The sequence below is a fragment of the Semicossyphus pulcher genome, unplaced genomic scaffold, assembly GCF_022749685.1.
Source record: "Semicossyphus pulcher isolate SPU_LCO1_2020_fin unplaced genomic scaffold, fSemPul1.0.p SCAF_2, whole genome shotgun sequence".
Lineage (NCBI taxonomy): Eukaryota > Metazoa > Chordata > Actinopteri > Labriformes > Labridae > Semicossyphus > Semicossyphus pulcher.
The window spans coordinates 19886900-19906648 of record NW_027211693.1 but is presented as its reverse complement, the minus strand read 5'-3'; the positions used below and the strand labels follow the sequence as shown (position 1 = coordinate 19906648).

Here is a 19749-nt window from a genome sequence, read left to right as displayed (position 1 = left end):
ATACTGTTTAAAGATATAATCTCGAAGTTTTCAGTTTTGTTCTTTTTGGCAGCACCTTATGGCGATAACCGGTAATTGCTGGAGCACACTTCTTTTTTGTATCTGTAGTCATCGATCTTTTCTTGGTTTGTTCAGCCACAGTAGATTACTGTTTACTCGCGACACTTGCAGAGACCCTCTCTGGCAGACCAACCACTGCTGGGTGATGGAAAATGCGTCACTAACTGGGCGCTGCTTGTGATTTTTTTACCACAAATGTCGCCACAGACACCCGGCCCAAAATAATACTATATACTGCAAATGCAAAGACTTTCATCAGTGGGCTATAGGCTCAATCACCATTGTGTTACCTCATTCGGCGATAGATAGTGACTTTTATTTACATGAAAATCTTCGAGATTATTACTTTTAAGCATTTACATCTCCATGTACCATCATTGGCAATAGTACCTCTGAAGATCGTCTCTGCAAAGCGAGGCACATTAACTGAAACGCATGCTGCAACTTTCTTTGCTGCTTGAAGCAAAAGGAAAACTCCTTTTAGTTGCTTTATCTGCAGCGTATCTACATGAGTCAACAGTGGTACAAATATCAAGATTATTAGACTTTGTAAAATTTAATGCAGATATGCCATAACCATCTTTTACTGAGAGTGACATTTCTGCTTGAGCTCTACTAGTACTTAATTTGCTCATTGCAAACGCTGTCATCCAGCCTGATGATGTGACCCCTTCAAACAAACTACCTCTGCAAGCTGTTTTGCCTCAATGCACGCTTCACAGACCACAGCTTACTTTGAACTACGTAGAGTCATTTCAGTACTGATTAAAAAAATTATGCTGGCGTGCAAGGCCTTCAGAGTTATTTAAGTAGCGGTTGTATCCTGAAGACTAGAGTCGTAGATGTAGCCTAATGAGGCGGCAACAGCACAGTTTAACTCTTTCACCTACACACATTGTTCACTAACAAGCAGTGGAGCATCCTTCAGCACGCTTTGCAGAAACATCCCTCGCGCACATAGGCCTATACAAAGCTCCCACTTTCACCTCCATATTAACACAATAACCGTAAATGTCACCCACACACAAATTCTCATTACCTCCCTCATGCCCTCACATACTCAGTTCACTGTACTAGCACAGAAGGACTCAGCTGATATGCATGCATCATTGACTGCTCCTACTGATGACTGCTTCTTCTCCATCAACAGAGACAGAGGCATGTTTGTTCCTATGGCCCACCATCAGAACAACTGTAACTGATGAGAACTGTCTAAAAAATAACTGGACAGATCTGAGGAGGAGTGCACAGTAACGTTTTCTTCATGTGTGTTGGTGTTGCTCTGGCTGCTTCTGTGTACCTAAATATGAACTTAGGCAGAAGCTAATAGCCATTAACTCAAAGCTAAATAAAAGTCTGTAAAAGAGAGGGTAATAACAAACTAACTACCTGTACACAGGGTTGTCCAAGTATTGATACTTTGATATTTTCAGGAGAACGTTACAATCGCTATTCATTTACAACAATAGTACCTAAAGTACCAAAGAACTTGGTCAAATTATTAGTGGTGCAACAGATCATAGTTGGTTTGTGTTCTGTACAGATCACTCCCCACTGTTCAACACAGTGTGATCCATGGACCGATGCCAAGTTCAACATCATGATGTAAAACACTATTTTACTGTCGCTAATCCCAGTGCAGATTTGCAGTAAAAAGAGATAGAGTGTTGTGTTTGACTCTTCATTGTAATAATTAGTTGAAATGCAGAGTAACAGTCACAGCTAGCAGGGGAATGGAAAAGATATTATAAATATCTTTACCCCACATAGACAACAGAAACATTGTGAACATTGCTAACTGAGTGGCATCTCTGCTGCTGTGAAAACCATATCAGAGATGAAAGAAATCGAAGGCGTGAGTTTCAGGGCAAGTTGATGTCGAGTGTCAACAGAGCAGAAGCATTCAGGGAGGGAAAAAACAGAGAGGTGTTGCAATTAAAGACCCATCTGCCCCCCACACTTGACTTTTTTATGACCTATTGATGTTCAATCAATCCTTCAAAAGGACAAGAAATACATAAAGACGTTTGCAAACTAAATTCAATACTTTATTAATTAAATTCAATACTGAAAGGCCTTATCATGACAATATTAAATACAATTGTTTTTACATGTTTAACCTATTCATTTATTCTATCCGTATTGCCTATCATGCCCCACAGCATTTCCCCATGACAATTTTGTAAGTGGGTTATTAACGAAGTGTTATAAAGATATGTTGAGAAACTTTTTTATTAAAAAAAACTGAGAGAACCTCAAATATTACTGAGCTTCATTTGGGATTAATTTGCATTTCAAATGATTTAAATTGTCTGTAACTTCCATGTGAATGTTACTTCGCCACGGATATCTCAAGCCTCTGCTCTACCTCAGCTCACATAGCAATTATAATGTGAAGTAATGACAGACTTCAGGTTAAGCTTAGTTTCCTACACTCCTCGCCAAGACGCAGCAGGGTGCACATGTGTGTCTGACAGCTCGATTTCTTCCACAACCTTGAACGGTTTAACGTCTTGCTCCAGTCTTAGTAACAGGCATAGACTCCTGTCCTCCATTCATGCAGCTGTGTGAGTAGCACGTAGGCCCGTGCTGTTGACAGTCACGGTGTTGAGATGCACGTAGCAGTCTGAGATTAGCTGTAATCTGTCAAGGGGAGACTGAGGAGAGTCATAGAGGAGGACTGACACTGTAATGCTTCCTAAGCCCCCCATACACACCACAGGTGACACACAGCTTCAAGAGCATTCATATCTTTGAGGATCAGTCTCCAGGCCTGTCTATCCAGCAAGCTGCTTACAAGCAAACTGTAGTTGTTAAAGAAGGCAGAGAGAGTACTAGGTCATATAGACATACTCCACAACACCGCCCTCTGTCCCTGACTCGCTGGCTGACCTACAAAGATTGACACAAAAGGCCTCACTCTTTATGACCTTTTCCATGTAAGAGTAAAAGACTGCAGTACAGATTGTGGTAGATGTGAGACAAAGATAGTGTGACAACATTCTTTATCATTATCATAATTTATTGTATCACTATGCATTTGTTGTCTTGACCACTATTAATACTATTACTACTATTTCTATTTCTCAGTAGAAATAGCAAAAATGGTGACTAAACTCACGGGAAAGGTCGCTGAAAAAGGGGATTAATTTTGACCAAAACACATCTTGGCGTTATTGTACAAAAATATGTTTAAAAACTAATATTTTGTAACATAATTATTAAATCGTAAAACAACTGAAAGCGAAAGGATGAATCTTAACAGGGCTGGGAATAAATTAACAATTTTTAGGTGCACCTAAAATGACTAAATTCCTCCATCACACTTCAGAGAGCTTTCGATCTGAATAGCTGACTTCTCTACTCTGTCCGTCTGCTATTTGTCAATGCAGTGGGCAATCTCATAAGATAACAAGGTTATAGCCCCCCTAATCCACCCGTAGAAAGGTATGGGGGGAGGGAGCTAGGAAGCTATTCGACCATCCGACGGCTGAGGCTGAAGCTGAAGCGCTATATCTCAGCCAGCTCAGCTCAACTCAACCAGTTCTCTCTTTTACGTGCACCAGAGAAGGAGGTTTATTTATGATGTGTTAAAAATCACAAGCAAACTCTGCTGCATGTGTGGCCATTATAAAATAGTTACACTATATATATACTATAGTGAGTCCAGCCAGTGGCAGTCGCAAATCTGTTTCTAAAGCAGTGTTGGGACAAGACAATCAGCTAGTCTGTGTGTGCCCGACAACATTCCCTGGTTCTCTTGTTGTTAAACTAAAACTAAACTAGTAAAACTAGTTTTCATTGAAGAGGGGTCACATATATCCCACTGTTACCTCTCCCAACAGACTGGCCACATGGTTTCCAGTACCCTACTGCGTTGAAGGTGGATAATTTGTGGTGCAAAAAGCTTTACAAAAAAAACAGCAGAAACAATGTCTTGATTTCCTCAGAAAAACACAATTTGCTGTGATCCGCCTCCAGTCTGGAATGGTTCAAACTTGTCGCTTTGCTTTAACCTGCTCTATATTTTACCATTATCCAGGCCTCTAAGACATCCAGGCCTTCAACGATTTAAGACTGGGCTTTGTGAATGTATGTAAACATATTTACTGGTCCACTGGTGCCGCCTTGCACAATGGATGGAAAGGCAGAATGGCGAGAGATAAGGGTAAATATTAATAGGCACAAACAAGGAAGCATCCTGTTCGCTATTTTTGCACAACTTCCTGACACGGCCCTCAGTATTTGAGAAATAAAAAACAAATGGTGGAAACACTGTCATATCTAAGTGCGTGTATGTGTACGTGTGTGTGTGTGTGCAACTAGAAAGAGAAGAGCATGTGCAACTAGAAAGAGGAGAAGGAGAAGTGAGTTTAACACTTGACAAAATGAGCGTGTGAACACTAACAGTCATCATATAGGAGGTCGGAGTAGTTTGAACACAAAATTTGCATGTTGCTTCATTTTTTACTGAAGAACAGACAAACACTAAAAGACACATTTCACTGTCTCTATAGAATCTCAGCTGTGCACAGAGGAGGCAGTTTATTTTAAGTAACATGAGAGTGAAACAAGTGAAACACAAAAGTCTGGGCTGGCTTGTTCAATTGAACTAAACAGACTTTACACCAAGTGAAAGCCATGGACAAACATCAGGGCAGGTAACACTGACTGTGGTAAATATTCACTAGCTCCAGGCAGCATATACACGCAAGCATTTGTTCTTCTCTGACTGAGTGAAATTAAGCATGACAAAGAATGACATGCAGAGACAGAACTGTTTCCTCACTGTTTCACACCATATTTGTGGCAGTGTGGAGACACCTCTAAGCAAACCACATTATGAATGCACAAAAACAAAGTCACACCGCAGTTAACCGCACCATGTGACAAGGACAAGGGAGAGTTGTGACACTAACTTTTTTTTCCTCCGACTTTAAAATTGGCTGTCGTCTGGCCTGACTCTTCTCTTACCCCACCTACAAGAGTCAGTCATTGTCATGCCGCGCCATTACAGTGCATAACATCATCATTTGCACAGCAATGTCAAAATAATACACAAGAGTTTAATCTGTAAAAAATAACTTTCCTCCTTAACATGCATAATGGCGTCAGTGGTTTGGACATGAGAGAGCAACATCAACTCTGTGACTCTGTTCTTTGTTGCCATGGTGGCACAAAACAGAAAAGCAACATCTTTTAGACTGTCAGTCAGTTTGTGTCAGGAGAGCACAAAACATTGTTTGGTTTAAACTAATGACTAATTTCACCGTTGATTAATCTGCCACGTTTCTTGGTAAATGAAAACAGGGATTGACGTTTTTAATTTGTCATACTGGCCCAACAGGCCAACAAGCCCCAAGAGTACAATCTCGGTTGGCCAAATCTAAGCTTCCAGAAAAAACAGACAGAAACGGCAGTGCACTGCAACTAAACACAATCTTCCTAACTGTGACACTGCAATAAATGAAAAAACAGCAGAGTGACATTACTATTAATAACTACCAAGATGTTATATTTGGTGGCCACAGAAAACCGTAGTCATTAGCTGAGGCTCAGCGTTTCAGGGTTGTGAGCGCTCTATGGGCTGACAAAAAAAAAGCTTACCGTCTCCTACTTTCTGTCAGCACACACACTCTGTTTATGTAGCCACAGTGTTAACATGCACAGGGAAAAGGTGCCGCTGATAACGGGAATACACAGAGCCAGATCATCCTGCAGCGACATGGTTACAGTTTACAGGAAGGGGACACACAGACTCTGAATGCGGTCAGCGGTCAGTTCACTCTGTGCTGTCATAAAAAGCAGCACTAATGTGATATCAGATGGACTTTTCCTGTTTTTCTATGTGTGAGAAACACTGCTATAAGTGTTACGTGGGTCATTAGCGTTGGGGGAAGTGAATCTCCCTCGTGTGTGTGTACGGAAACTAAAAAGTGTGTTTATCCCAGTAATGACGTATTGCAAAATCGTGACACCGGTGACGGTATTGAAACCGGTATACCAACCTATCTTTTCTTCTTTTTTTCATTAAATGTTTAAAAACTGTTTAACTTTATCTTCATAAAAATAAGTAATCATTTTGTCACATTCTGTGATTCTCTGTTTACGTGTGTGGTGGGTGGAGGGCAGGCTCGGACTGGCAACTCTGGCAAATGCCAGATGGGGGATTGTGGGAGAAAAAAATGGACTTGCCAGCTGCGGGCCACTACTCCAAAGGGACACCGCAGATCAGGCTGAATCCGCTGGTCTGGCAAACGTGGCTTTGCATCACTGGACGTGATATGAAAACTTGATCATCAAGCCTGTTGCCGCTCTACAGCTCTGTGTTTGTGAAATATATGAACTACACAGCATATGGGCATATGACAGCGTGTTGAGACGATGTTTATACTTATACTTAACTGTGGGTGTAAATACGGACAGATCGCAACGTTATTTGTTCAGGTAAAGAGCAACAAAACACACACATATGTGTGTCTTATCTGCTCCTCTCCTAACGTCTGTCTCCTCCCCGAGCGGCGTGATAACTGATAAACTATGCATGGATCACCTCCTGCTCATCTCATTCACAGTGTGTGGAGATGTATTTTATTCTTTATAAAGGTTGTTCACGGATGGATGGATGGAAGGATAGATTGGGTGGCTTGGTGTACTTTATTGATCCCAAACTGGGAAATTGTGGCGTCACAGCAGCAAGTTATCAAAGCGAATACAGCACAGGAGAAAATAAATAGACAGTAAAAATAACCCTAAAACTAGAGGAAGGAATATACACATCCAGGAATTCTAACAGCAATAATAAGTAATAACCTCAGCTATATTAATCTAAAATATAAACTAACATATAACTAAATATAAATATATCTGAAAAGTAAACCTACTCAAGTAAATCTAACATATATCTTAAATATAAACAAACATTACAGGGAGGTAGAGTTGTTAATGTACCATACAGTCTTCACAGTTGTAAATGTGCAATTACAGTGCCAAAAATACAGGAGCGATCGCAACCCTATTGGGCTGAATTTTTTGCCTAGTCCGCCAAAGGTGGAGAGATAAACACTGACAGTACGGAGACTTTGCTGCCTGATGCAACACGCTATGTGCACAACCATTACATGAATCCACTGATAACTTATCTTATCTGGGAGATCTGTCAAAAGTATAAAGACATCAGCGCACTTTCTAAATTATAATCACAAGACATGTTCATTTGAAGTGTACGATTAAAAACAACAACATCTGAACCGAACAACCAGCCAGGTGAAGGTAAGAATCCATTCACAATGTGGTATTTTAGTGACTCTGCATTCCTCCGTGTGCCTGCCCCGACAAATTGGTCACCAGCACTTTTATTACACAACGTAGCACTCACATCCAGTCAGAACAGGCTTCAGCAAACCCAAACACAGCCCTCAGCTGAGCCAACAGCTGTTACTTTTTGAACTGTAAAGGACAGTAAGCACTGAGCAAGCAGAGAGCACTGTGCATTTAAATCATTACGCTCAGCCATGACAGATTATTCCAGACTTTTCCAAAAGTTTTTATTCCATCTCATTACTTGTGTCTGGAAAGGATATTGGTATAATTTTAGGGTGAATTATAACTGCTGTAGGCTGGGAATATAAAATCGCTGCCTGAAATTGATTCCAAAGCATTCAAAAGTCTGTGCATGTTGACTTATTATGTCTCATTAGGTTTACAATTTACAGGTTAGATCCAAACGGATCACAATGACAAAAGTGCCCTCTGCTTTCACTCTTGTTGCACTTCTGTCCTCATCAGTTACGTCACACCAAGAGGTTTATCCTCGATAGCTAATAAACACCACCTGCTGTTTAGATCAGTGACTTGGGCTGTGACAACAGGTACAACATGCAAACAAGCAGTGGAGATGCGGTTTCAGAACCGACTCAGTCATTTCAGTTTTCCGAACTCATCTCACCACCTGTAACTTATTATATCATTGACTTCGCCCCCACTTAATGACATTCTCAGCCTTCCTTAATCTCCTTATCTGCTTTTCTCTTTTCTGGCTTCTTTCCCACTCATTCTTTTGCTTTCTGTCAAACACTCTTTTCTTCTCTCTCGCTCAATTTGTCTCTATCTCTCTCTCTCCAACAGTCCCCGCTCACTGACGGCTCACTTGCTTTTCCTTGCATAGCCTTGCTCTCTGAAATACTCCCGTTCACTGTGAGCCAAGAGGCCCCTGCCACTAGCAGTCCATTAACCACTCCAGTTTCACGCTGGCACTCAGTCACCCTATTCTTCAGCTCACAGCATGCTCCTCTTCCCCTGAGATGAAGAGAACAGGAAGCAGTGTCTGTGTGTGCCTAGGTGTGTGTGTGTTGAGGGAATAGAACAGACATGCATAAAAAAAGAGCACAAGAGAACAGCTGTACACGAAAGCAAATTATTACCTACTGTACTTGACTCAGACTGCTTGAGTCAGACTCTGCGTCTGAAGAGTCATGGCCTGACTGGCTTAATTCATCGCGTTATCTCAAATTAGGCATTTGCTGAGGTGGTTCCCCCAGGAAGTAGGTGCAATGCATGCTGCACAAAGTCTCACGCAAGCACAAGACTTCATGCTTGAAGGAAGGTTCACTTCTCTTTGCTATTGTTCAGACTTTCAATGAGAAATATCAATCATTCAACCACATCATAAAATTATTATCATAAATGTCACATTAATGTTGATGATATAATAATTATTTATTAATAGAACAAAAGTAATAAACTGCTAGGTTGAGGTTGCTTGCATGAGCAACATATTTTCAAAGAATATTCAACATAAAAGCAAAATGTGAGCACTTGCTTTAGGGCTCTCCTGTTTGGCATCAACTACAAGGAGTTGGCCTTCAAAGGTTTAATGTACATCTGAACATTTGTTAAAATGATGAAAGCAACAAAATAAGTTACATGTAACATACTCTTGAAAATACATTTTAAAATGAAGCTGATATAATACCAAAGATGCTCTATAACATCTGGCATTTCATTTCTAAACCATCTGTCTGACCGTCCCTGATAATACCATGCACCTGCGCGAGCACTTTACAACACTTAGCGACACACGTCTCACAACACTGCTCCTCAAAGTTGCCATCAACAGTCTATAGCCCTTTTTACACTGCGGTTCCACCTCAGCGCCGTAACAAAGCTCCGCCGTCATGCAGCCTTTGCCATTTTACATTGGACCTAGCAACTCCAGCGTAAAGCCACCAAGTGTGTGTTTTTACAGCGTTTCAGTATTGTGAAAGCAAAACGTGCGCAAGGTGTAAACAAAAAGCGCATGCTTCTAATACACACGCACGGCGCTGTACCGCCCTGCCGGCTCTGCTGTTTACACAGACGCCGTTTCGCCTCTGTTACTACCTCTGATGCTGGCTAAGAGACGGAACGACTTCGCCCCACCATTCCGCCTCTGTGCTTTTTCAACGTAACAGAGGCGTAATAATCCTGCCTTGAACTGGCAGTGTAAAAGCCATGGCCTGCGGTGAAAAAAAAAACAAGCTTCCACTGAACTGTTGACATGGGAGCAACATCACATTACAGTTCAAGTTATGCTGTCACTATCCAAGGACTCAACATCTAATTTAAAGAAACACTTACAGGTAAGATCAACTGCTAACATTAGCTGCACAGAATTCCAGTTAAAAATGTTAGCTAACCTGTCATCAACTTTTGCTACTACTGAAAAACAGTTTGTGACTGTGGCTATGGCCAAAACAAAAAACACAAGCCCCACACTGGAATAAGTTTATGTCAGTTTACTTGAAGTTTGAGTGTGAAGAAGTGTGAATAACAGACAAAGTACATTTAAATGCGCAGAATTACCGCTATTAATTTAAAGTGGCATCCGCGCATTACAAAAGTACTGAAAGTTATTTTCAACCCTCCCGACCCTGTTAGAGCACAATTCTACGTTGTGCAATCCGTTCCGTGACACAGCTTCAAATCTAAAAAAAGAATTGAATTATTGAAGTGACTAAGGAATATCAGTAATAACAAATAAGAGATAATCTGAGATAAACGCATGGATCTTCAAAACAATTCAATCAATATCCAAATATTTGATTCTGGTCTGCCTCAAACCAATCAGGCTGTGTAAAAAAATGCAACGTCTACTTGAGTAAATTCAGAAAACCTTCCACCTAAAAAGCAGATAACCTGCCAAGCTCAACATGTCCCAGAGCCAGAATCTGTGATCTACAATTCACCTTGTATCCTAAACAGCTGTCCAAGGCAGTGATCCCTGGCTAATCCACGCTGCCTGCCTGCTGGGTTCGAGCCAGCTTGTTTATGTCAACAGCGTTTATGGATGCTGATCTTTTCTCTTTTGGCCTGAAGAACACAAATAGCACCTCAGGGAGCACAGCTAAAATGACCTACTTCAGACAAACACCACAGAGGTACCTTTGAGCCCAACAAATATCATTTTAAGCATTCCTGTGTGACATAACTACTGGTTACATGCACAAAAAACACAGCCAGTGTGTGAACTGAGACACACACAAAGACTCACACACATGTTCAGGCGTATACACATGCTTATAGCCAGCAGGAGTTTGAGCTGCAGTCGTTACATGTTGTTGTTGGGGCAAGGGAACATTTGAATATAAAGATGCTTATTAAGTTAATATCCAAAATGTCTATATCTCATTAATTCAATGGTATTTGTCTATATGAGAAACCCTGTTGATGTGGCAATCTGGTAGATTTATTCCAACAATATTCTGAGTAAAAAAGAAAACAAAAATACACCACAATCAGGAGACATTGTCTTAAAAATGATACAAAAAGAGACACTGCTTCATTCAGTCCTAAAGACACAATGGAGAGACTTTCTCACAAGAATGTGTTTAGGTTGGAATACCAAATGTCATTAGCTGACTTGACTCCACACACACGTCATTAGTGGTAAACATCACATCATGTTATCAACACCGGTATGTCTGAATGAGGTGAAAGGGGAGAGTGATGAAATCATAGATAAGTCAATGCCACGGACAAGATAGTTGAAAGAGACAATGTCACACTATAGATCAAGTACACCACAACAAATAATTCTTCAGGCATTAACCTTTCTCTGAACTCTGACCATGCTGTCAGATAAATTCTGCCAGGAGGGTTCATATATCAGTTACTGGTGTAATGAAGTCAAGGGCATACCTCAGTCTTAGCTGCACACACAGAAATGCACCGAAGCTCAAACACTTGTGTGTTTAGTGTAATCTGAGGAAATTGCACAATTGGTTTCTATTTATGACTCATTTTTGCTTTTAGCCCTACCTTAACCTGTGCAGATTCTGTAATAATATCCCACTTATAACAATACTCTCTTTATATAATCAATCTTGCGCTCTCTCTCTTTCCAAAATATTAAGAGCATACATTTACAGTACTGATGAGTTCTGACAGCTAATCACTTCATTGCACACTGGGTCTTGCATGCTAGTGTTGCATGGTGCCAGTTTTTTTCTTACATCAAAACCATGCCTATAAGGCCGGGGACACACCGGACGAGGAGGCACTGCGAAACTGGCTCCGCTTCGCGGCGCTTCCACGTCCGGTGTGTCCCCGGCGTTACGCGTTTCCTTTCGGCGCCCATGTTAACCGATTGCGTCATTCACACTAGACGCGCCGCAGTCACCTTGCGATCGCGTCAATCCTGGCAGGAAGTCACACATGAAACAACGAGAGAATACGATCAATTTTCAAAATTGAACACCGCGATTGACAAATGCGATGTTATATTTGTGTGCTTTCATATATTTGTCAGTATCTAAACAGAGCGCGAGAGAGATGAAGATACACGCACGCACACACAGACACACAGACACACACACACAAGAAAGAGAGAGACACAAAGTGTGCTGGCTATAGGGGGTGGGGGCGGGGTGTCAAAACACGAGAGCATGATGGAAAAACAGCTCCAAATGTGAGTAAACGACAGCTGAGGAGCAGAGGCGCTTGTCGACCGGTGCGGAGAAATGCGCGTCTGGTGTGAACAGAAGTGCTCCGGCTTGCGCGCGATTTTCGTTGAGCGGCGCTTCGCAGCGCTTCCTCATCCGGTGTGTCCCCGGCGTAAGGGGTGCAAGTAATGATTTTTATTATCAATTAATATGCAGATTATTTTTACAATAAATCAACTACTCATTTAGTTTATAAAATGTCAACATCAAAATCCACGAGTCCAAAGCTATGTCTTGCAAATTGCAAATTTAAATGACAAAGAAAGGCAGGAAACAGCCAAATGTTTGGCATTTTTGCTTTAAAAATGACTGAAAGGTTGAATCAATAATAAAAATAGTAGGTAATTGACTTTATTTAAATCAACTAACTGATTAATTGACTAATCGTTGCAGCTCTAATGCCTACAAAGACCAACTTCAACCTACTACCACTTCTTCTTGGCATAAATACTGTCTGGCTCATGCTTAGGCGGTAATATCTACATAAAAAAAGTCATGAAAACATCTTGAATAGAGAGCTTTGTATGTGGTTGAGAAATAACAGTTTGTGTTCATTCCTGTCAGCAGGACAAAAAAAACAATGGCGCTTCAGAGTGGTACCATTAAAGGGCTTGAAACTCTACAAAAAGTGTGCATTCTGTGGAGGAATTGTTTACTCGGTGCCCAGATGTGTCTCCTGAGCATCCTCTATGGTTACCGTTTGTCTGTGTGGCCAATATCAGTTTTCACCTGTTGCTAGACATGGCCAAGGGGTTAAGTTACACAACAGCTTTTACTGGCTGATGACAAGCATCACTATGGGTGATTCTTACAGCTCTGCTCCCAAAGCCCCCTCACTGAATCACTCCCGTGACACAGCCAGGTAGACACCACATGATGTCATCGCAACCAAGTCACCTTGAGAAAATCCAATGTGTCATCAATGCCACACCTTACCATAGAAAGTGAGGTAATCTATTTGACACAATTCTATTACTGTTTTAATTTTATATAGTGTTTAAAATGCATGCAGTCCTCTCTGTAAAAAAAACCCACTATGCTCTTCAGATTATCCTATAAAAAATTAATAAATCATCTTAGTTAATGGTTTAAGTGTGGCAATATCTCATTCAGGGCTGCAGAAGTTCAGGTTTAACGTTTCTGTAACTGTAATCTGGAGAGCCAGCTACTTCCTCATATGTTGACACTAAGTTTGACCTGAATCATGAATCCTGCAGGCTAACATGTCAAGCTCCATAGACAGCTGGAGCACAGCCTCAGGGGGGTGAAAGTAATTACAGGTATAGTGGCAGTTTGTAACTTTGTAGCTTCACTTGAAACAAGAGAGGAATAAACTGTAACCATCAGTGAAGTTACGTGCAACGTTTTTGAAGCCTAGCACCCAAACGTCATCATAAAAGTACAACAAGTTATAAAGCCTGCGGGATACTCACAAATTTCTTCTTCCCATCTCCATCCTCATAGTTCTTCTTTGCTTTCTTGTCCTTCTTGGGACCAGCAGCTGAGGCAGAGCTCCCCGTGGAGGGATCCATAGTTATAAATTAATCCGTTTCGTTGAGTTAGGTGTCAAAATAAACCTGTGTGGCGGTAAACTCCCCACAAACAAAGAAACTCTACTCAGACTATGTTTCTTAACTTGCTAAGGAAACAAATGTTTATTCCCTTCGGCCTATGCTAGTGCTGTGGCTAACTAGCCACAATTAGCACAGTGTTGCTAATGATTTGGTAGAGAGCCAACTAACAGGAGCGAGTCCCTCGCCTGTCTGTTTCTCCTGAAGGAGGGAAATTCAAAGTACAACCCCAAGTCCTTGAGACGAATAGCACCAAAACAACCTGTTGCGTTTATAAAAATACAAATGAGGACTTTAGTCTACCAGTATCCAAGAGTAACAGGAACCGAAGCTTGAAAAATGTGAATATTAAGTCCTAAAAGTATGCGGTACTAACTGTGCTAACGTTAGCTTTAGCTAGGCTAGCCTGTCAGGCTACAGTAGGTAAAGTCCCGTTAAGGAAAAAAAAAGTCCGCTCTTCCGTCTCCCACGAGCTGTTTTCGGCGACAACAACACGGATGACGAGATGGTGTTAGGGATGACTTTGTCTGGCTGTGTCTCCCAAATTAGTTTCCATGACTGCAACAAGTTTTCGTTAACTTTTTAACCCCTGAATGACAGCGGGGGAAAGCTATGCGACAGAAAAGTCTTCCTGTTCTTCTGACAGTCCGGTCAGAGCTGGTTGGGGAGGAGCCTACGCGAGCTCTGCAGCTACACCTGAGAGGATTTAACCAACGCTTCTGACATGACTGCACAGAGCTGTGGTAAGCACAGCTTCACGGAAGACAAACAGGTATAGTCGGAAAATGAGAGACTGTTGATTACTATAGAAAATTGTGCTTGTGCTTGCATAGACCCGCTGTTTGTGACGTGTGTTTCGAACTAAACAGAGAATGTTGTCACAATGTGCACTGTGTCACAATTCAGCATCTACATTCCAAGTAAAGGGGAAGGACTCAGATAGTAAACTGTAGTCAAATAAGCAGTGTAGTAGAATAACCCACCAGCAGCAGGCAGCACAGTCCAGTTCATCTGAATAGTGACACAACATCTTGGAAAGTATGACAACTTTTGGTAAGTATTGTAGCCTACTATGAAGTCATTAAGCCAGAAATTCAATCAGTAAAACAGTATTCTTTACACTGAGGTTTGGTTGACACGGGAAATAGCTTAGAAGTTTAACAGATGTGCAGTAAATTAATCGGGCTTTCCTGGGCAATTTTAAGTAGCTATATTCTTTATTCCCCTATTATTTCATCAGCTGCATGTGGCATTATAATAAGATGGAATGTATTAACTGCGTTTAATATAGGCTATCTTTTTTTTTAAAAACAGAGATTCTGATTATTTCCGGTGTCTGTCTTGTTCGGGCGTTTCTTGAAGACTTCAGTAGGTGATGTTACAACATGTGTGGCTTTGGCATTATGCCATTGTGTACGGTAGTCACACTGTGCAAACAAATACTCAGACATAGGGCGCCACCAAGCGGTGGCACGCGCTGCCGTGTCACCAGACTATAGGCAAAAGGTCAAGTACCAATAAAAGCCTGTATAACTGTATATTGTTCTCTTTACGGATTCATTCACAAATGTTGTGGGGAAAAGAATATTAGGCCTATAATCATAATATTTCCAACACTCCAGGCAGGTGTGACGCTCCCCAGATCCTGTAAGTATTTTGGATTGCGCACCAAAGACAACTCACTGTAATGTAACATTCAGGAGTTACTGAATGAATGTTCACAGAATGCTTTGACTCCACTCCCCCTGCCATGCACAAACCTGTGCGCACACTACTCACGCACACACAAAGGGATTACAAAGATAGGCTCATCTATCTGTCTCGGTATGTGAGAGATGTTTTCCAACAACAAGATTGGAGAGGATTTGCGCATAACCGGTGGCACTGGAACCGACAACAGTTTGGTTTATCGCACAGGACTCGTCATAAACTTCAGCCTCAAGTCTTCATTCTCCGGGATATTGGCGCTGTAAATTGTGGGGGAGAGGTTAATTAAAAGTGGAAGTGCAGGATAAGGCTCCCGGCCCCATGGCAGTCGTAAAAACACCGGTACGGCGCGTATTAAATGATGAACAGTTGACATCAGCAGCTGCAGCATCGCCATTCATAGACAGGTGGATAGATAAAAAGACTTGAGAGTACATTTGAATATCTTTATGTGACGATATAAGCCCACAGTCTGTCATTTAATCATCACTTCACAATGGACAAGAGGGTGTGTTGCATCTTTTCACAAGACAAATTACAGTCATACAAAGTATTTTATATACAAATCACTGTAGGCTCTGACTCGGGTTTCATTTGAAAGAAAAACAGATTCCTCTTAGTGTTAAGTATTGTGAAGTTAGACCCAAACCGCAGGCTTCCGGTTGAATCTGTACTATTAATACAAGCTTGGGAGTTACTGTAGAGGAATGCATTTATTTCCATGGTGCAGGGCGGGGACTACAGGGGGGGTTCACATAAAATATATTAGTCACCAGGAGTTATACTGTTTTCTTTATACATTGCAGTAGGCCCAAACACACCAATCAAGCGGACCCCGTGGATGAAGTGCTATCTTTTGGGGAGAGGGGTGTGGATGAATAGAAAACAATGGCCACATTTGTCTTGTTTGGGACCCAGACTGATCGTGTTCTGTTCCAGGTTATTTAGGCTTTCCAAAGTGTCTACAACTCATAGGTAACAGCTTCTTGTGTCCAGTACGCGCAGCAGCAGCAGTTCATTGGAGATCAGTTAGTCCTGAAACCCACCACAGGAATCTCATTAAAGAGTCCCAGACATTAGTCCTGGTGGTCCAGCCTACTTGTAGGACGTCCGGGCCTCTCTCAGCGACCTGTCATATGGCATGGAGGCGAAGAAAGAGTTCCGGAGCTGACAGTTGATGAAGAACACAATTAGCAGCACTAACAGGAAGAGCAGCAGGCACATGACTATGTAGGTGATCAGGTCCGGTTTGTGGAGCTCGCCCTCCCGGAGCCCACCTCCCCCCCGCCCCGTGGTGGGTCTCAGAAGGGCGGCCACGCTCACCGAACCGCCGTGGGAGGCGTTCAGGGAGGCGGGGGCGTGCGTGGAGGACTGGGCCATCAGCACCAGGTCGAAGTCTGCGGTGTCGGTGGAGTTGAGGAGGATCTGCCTCAGCATGGCGCACAGCGGGCTCACCGGCTGCGTGGAGCGGCTGTAGGGTTAAAAAAGAACACGGAGAAGGTTATGTAGCCTAATGACCCCGTGTCTGCTTAGTCTGGGTGTAACTGCACCGGTGAATGATAGGAATGTTCAACATCCAAAACACCGTGTGACAAGGTCACGGATGAACTCCTCAGTGACACAGATAATCTGCACTGTCTGTGCCAATCAGGTCACATGATGCCCTCAGTGATCATGAAAACACGTAGGCTGGAGTCACTGTTAAGATCAAACTATAGATTCAGAACTATAGTTACAGACACGTAGGACCTCAGTTAAAGGAATTACTCACTTTGGTGTGCGCTGCGAAGGGTTCCGCAGGTGAGCTGAAAAAGACAAAATCCCGGCTCCGCATTCCTTGGCGTCCCCGGCTCTGTCCGCTCCTGCCCCGCCGAGGACGCGCTGTGCAGCAGCGGTGGGTCGGTAGTCTCCAATCTGCGCCCACAGACCATATGTGGCTGATGTTAACACCGCGTCTCCTGTCACATTAAACCCACCTGGTCAAACACATGTGTCAGCGCAGAGCAGAGTCACAGTTAAAGAACACAATTCCACTTGTTGACGTTTAAATCCAAATCTCCCTGCCCCACATGGGGCTCAGCACAAACTGCGTAACTGTATTCTAGTGTAGCGATATCCGAAAGGGTCAGTAATAGGTGGTGAAGTTCAACGGCACACGTCTTCTTGTGCGTCGTGGTGCGCAGTTAAGCAGGATCGCCTCTCCTTGTGCGTACAGGGCGCAGCTTAGCTGGTTCTTTTATCCGGTGGAGGGTCGATACGTGCTGGATACTAGCTACCAGCAGCCTGGCCGCTTGGGACTATCGATCCAGTGTGACTAAAATGAGACGAAAGGCGGGATTAATGGAGGACAAAACGCAGCAGCACCCCGGGTCTTGGAACAGCTTCCCATCTGTGTCCTGGGTTGCGTGCGTATCACAGAGCAAAGGAGAGAGAGAGGAACATGAAGAGAGAGGGACAGAGAGAGAGAGAGAGAGAGAGAGAGAGTAGCAGATCAAGAGAGGGGAAGGAGGGTGCTGGAGGCACGTCACTGTAAGGAGAGAGTCACAAGAGAGAGTCCCATCTATCTGTCTATCTATCTATCTATCTATCTATCCATCTTAAAGTGAGGAGGAGGGACAGATTCAGAGCCGTTTCGGGGTCAGTGTGGGGAATGTGTCACACTGGGGTGAGGAGAGAACAGGAAGGGGTGTGAGATTGGTGAGTGTGTGTCAGAACTCACAGGGGGTGATACATTTTACAAAAAGTCAACCATGTAGGCCACTGTCTGTCTGAGCGAGTCTTACTGCTGGATATCTGAGCGTTCCCTTAAGGAAGGACTTAAAGCCCCCCACACCGCCTGATTTGTGTGTGTCCAACATTAAAGTGTTTGCTCTCTGTGAAATAGGTTTGACATTGGGTGCTCGACAATAAAGAGAAGGTGCTAAAGATGGAGATGGGAAGCTGGTTTGCTCTTACATGATGGTTCAGTCATGAGCGTGCATACAAAGGGGCCGGACCCTTTAAGCTCTGCCGATCTGTTTCATATTCATCTGCACCTGTTCTGTCACAATAGAGAGGCTGGCAGGCGTACAGAGCAAGGGCAGAGGGACACACTCACACACACTGCAGCAAAAATACAGTAAACCACCCCCGAATTGGAACAATGACTTTGATGCTGCATGCACAAACACAAACAGACAATAAAAGGTTTGAGGGACTAGCTAGTCCTGGTGTGTCGCATCAGCTTAAAAAAAGAGGGTAAAAGTTTAACAGAGTTTGGTGGAGTGTGCATGTCTCAGGGGAAATCTGAGTCAGCCTAAAGCCTTGTTTACATACCTGCAGGGACGGCAGTAAACGTGACGGTCAAGGAGATTACTGTTTATTATTGCTTTTTGGATGTTGCACTCCGACACGCACGCAAGACCAGCTCAGAGGCGAATCAGAAGACACACCAAGGAAATCCAGTTTGCCAAAATCTGTGTGACTGCCTTCAACTGGTGATGAGCAGAACTCTGCGACCTTACGCACCACAATCAGGTGGCGTAAAAGGAAAAAGAAGGGATGGGTGTGATGCCTCTTTGTACCGGGACAAAGATGTTGACTGGTGTCTTGCTCTGTGAAAAATTGTGCGAGTTATCAGGCTTTGCTCATTAGCTGTAACCCCTAGCAATGGAATTTTGATTATGAATGATGAATTGCAATTCTGCTCCGGCATTGACTTCATTAAGGGTCGTAACCAGCAGCATCAACACTGTCATGTATTGTGTCAAACAAGTCAATGGCTGTTTTCTATTCAGGTTTCCTTCCTGTGTGTCAATCATTCACACACACAGACTCCAAACATCACTGGCTATTTTTGCCTTTTTCTTCTTTTGTGTTCTACTTTTTGAGTCGTCTTTCCCTCTCTTCCGTGTCTCTCACGTGCGGCCTGTTTCTCCCAATTCTCTTCATGTCTTCATCTTCTCTCCTTTTCCCTCCACACGCCTTTTGCCACCTCCTTCTGTGTCTTAATCCTGTTAATCCATTAAAAAAAGGAGAGAGAAAAAAACAAGTCATCCTTGAAGCACCGGGCGCTCAACATTGAGAGAAACCAGAAAAGTAACGTATTAGGATGTGTTTTCTTTCTTTCCTCCTTTTTCTCTGAGTTAATTATGTTTTTTGAGATTTTAAAAAAAAGAGACATGCTTCAAGAAGCTTAATTTTCCTGCTGATGAGACATAAGCGAAGCAAATGGCAGGACATGCAAGTCAACGGGGATTATGTATGTGTAGCCTACACACCGCAGCCACACGACTCTCTTTTTCCCTAATTTCACGCGCACACACGCTGATGAAACACACATAATAAGCACCACTCTGCACTGTCAGCTAACTGGAGAATTGGGTCTTCTCAGGGGTTGTAGTTTTATGACTCTGATTTCCCTTTATTTCCAGGAGGGGAAGCATCAAAGT

The 19749-nt window shown here is 42.7% G+C and overlaps 2 protein-coding genes across 2 annotated transcripts in view; both read right to left on the bottom strand.

Annotated features, from left to right (window-relative positions):
* The window catches only part of LOC138597797 (protein diaphanous homolog 1), a 98525-nt gene extending 84287 nt beyond the window's left edge, over positions 1–14238 (bottom strand). Inside the window, exon 1 of the mRNA XM_069669318.1 lies at positions 13475–14238. Within this exon, the coding sequence (XP_069525419.1) occupies positions 13475–13573 (99 nt within the window). The 5' untranslated portion in view covers positions 13574–14238. The remainder of the gene's footprint in view (positions 1–13474) is intronic.
* Positions 14239–15769: 1531 nt separating this feature from the next.
* LOC138598523 (small integral membrane protein 32) lies at positions 15770–17729 on the bottom strand. The gene is made up of 2 exons (XM_069670318.1): positions 17091–17729; positions 15770–16790 (listed from the first exon to the last, which is right to left on the bottom strand). Exon 2 carries the CDS (start codon positions 16754–16756, stop codon positions 16415–16417), a length of 342 nt encoding a protein of 113 aa, XP_069526419.1. The 5' UTR covers positions 16757–16790; positions 17091–17729; the 3' UTR covers positions 15770–16414.
* Positions 17730–19749: the final 2020 nt, after the last annotated feature.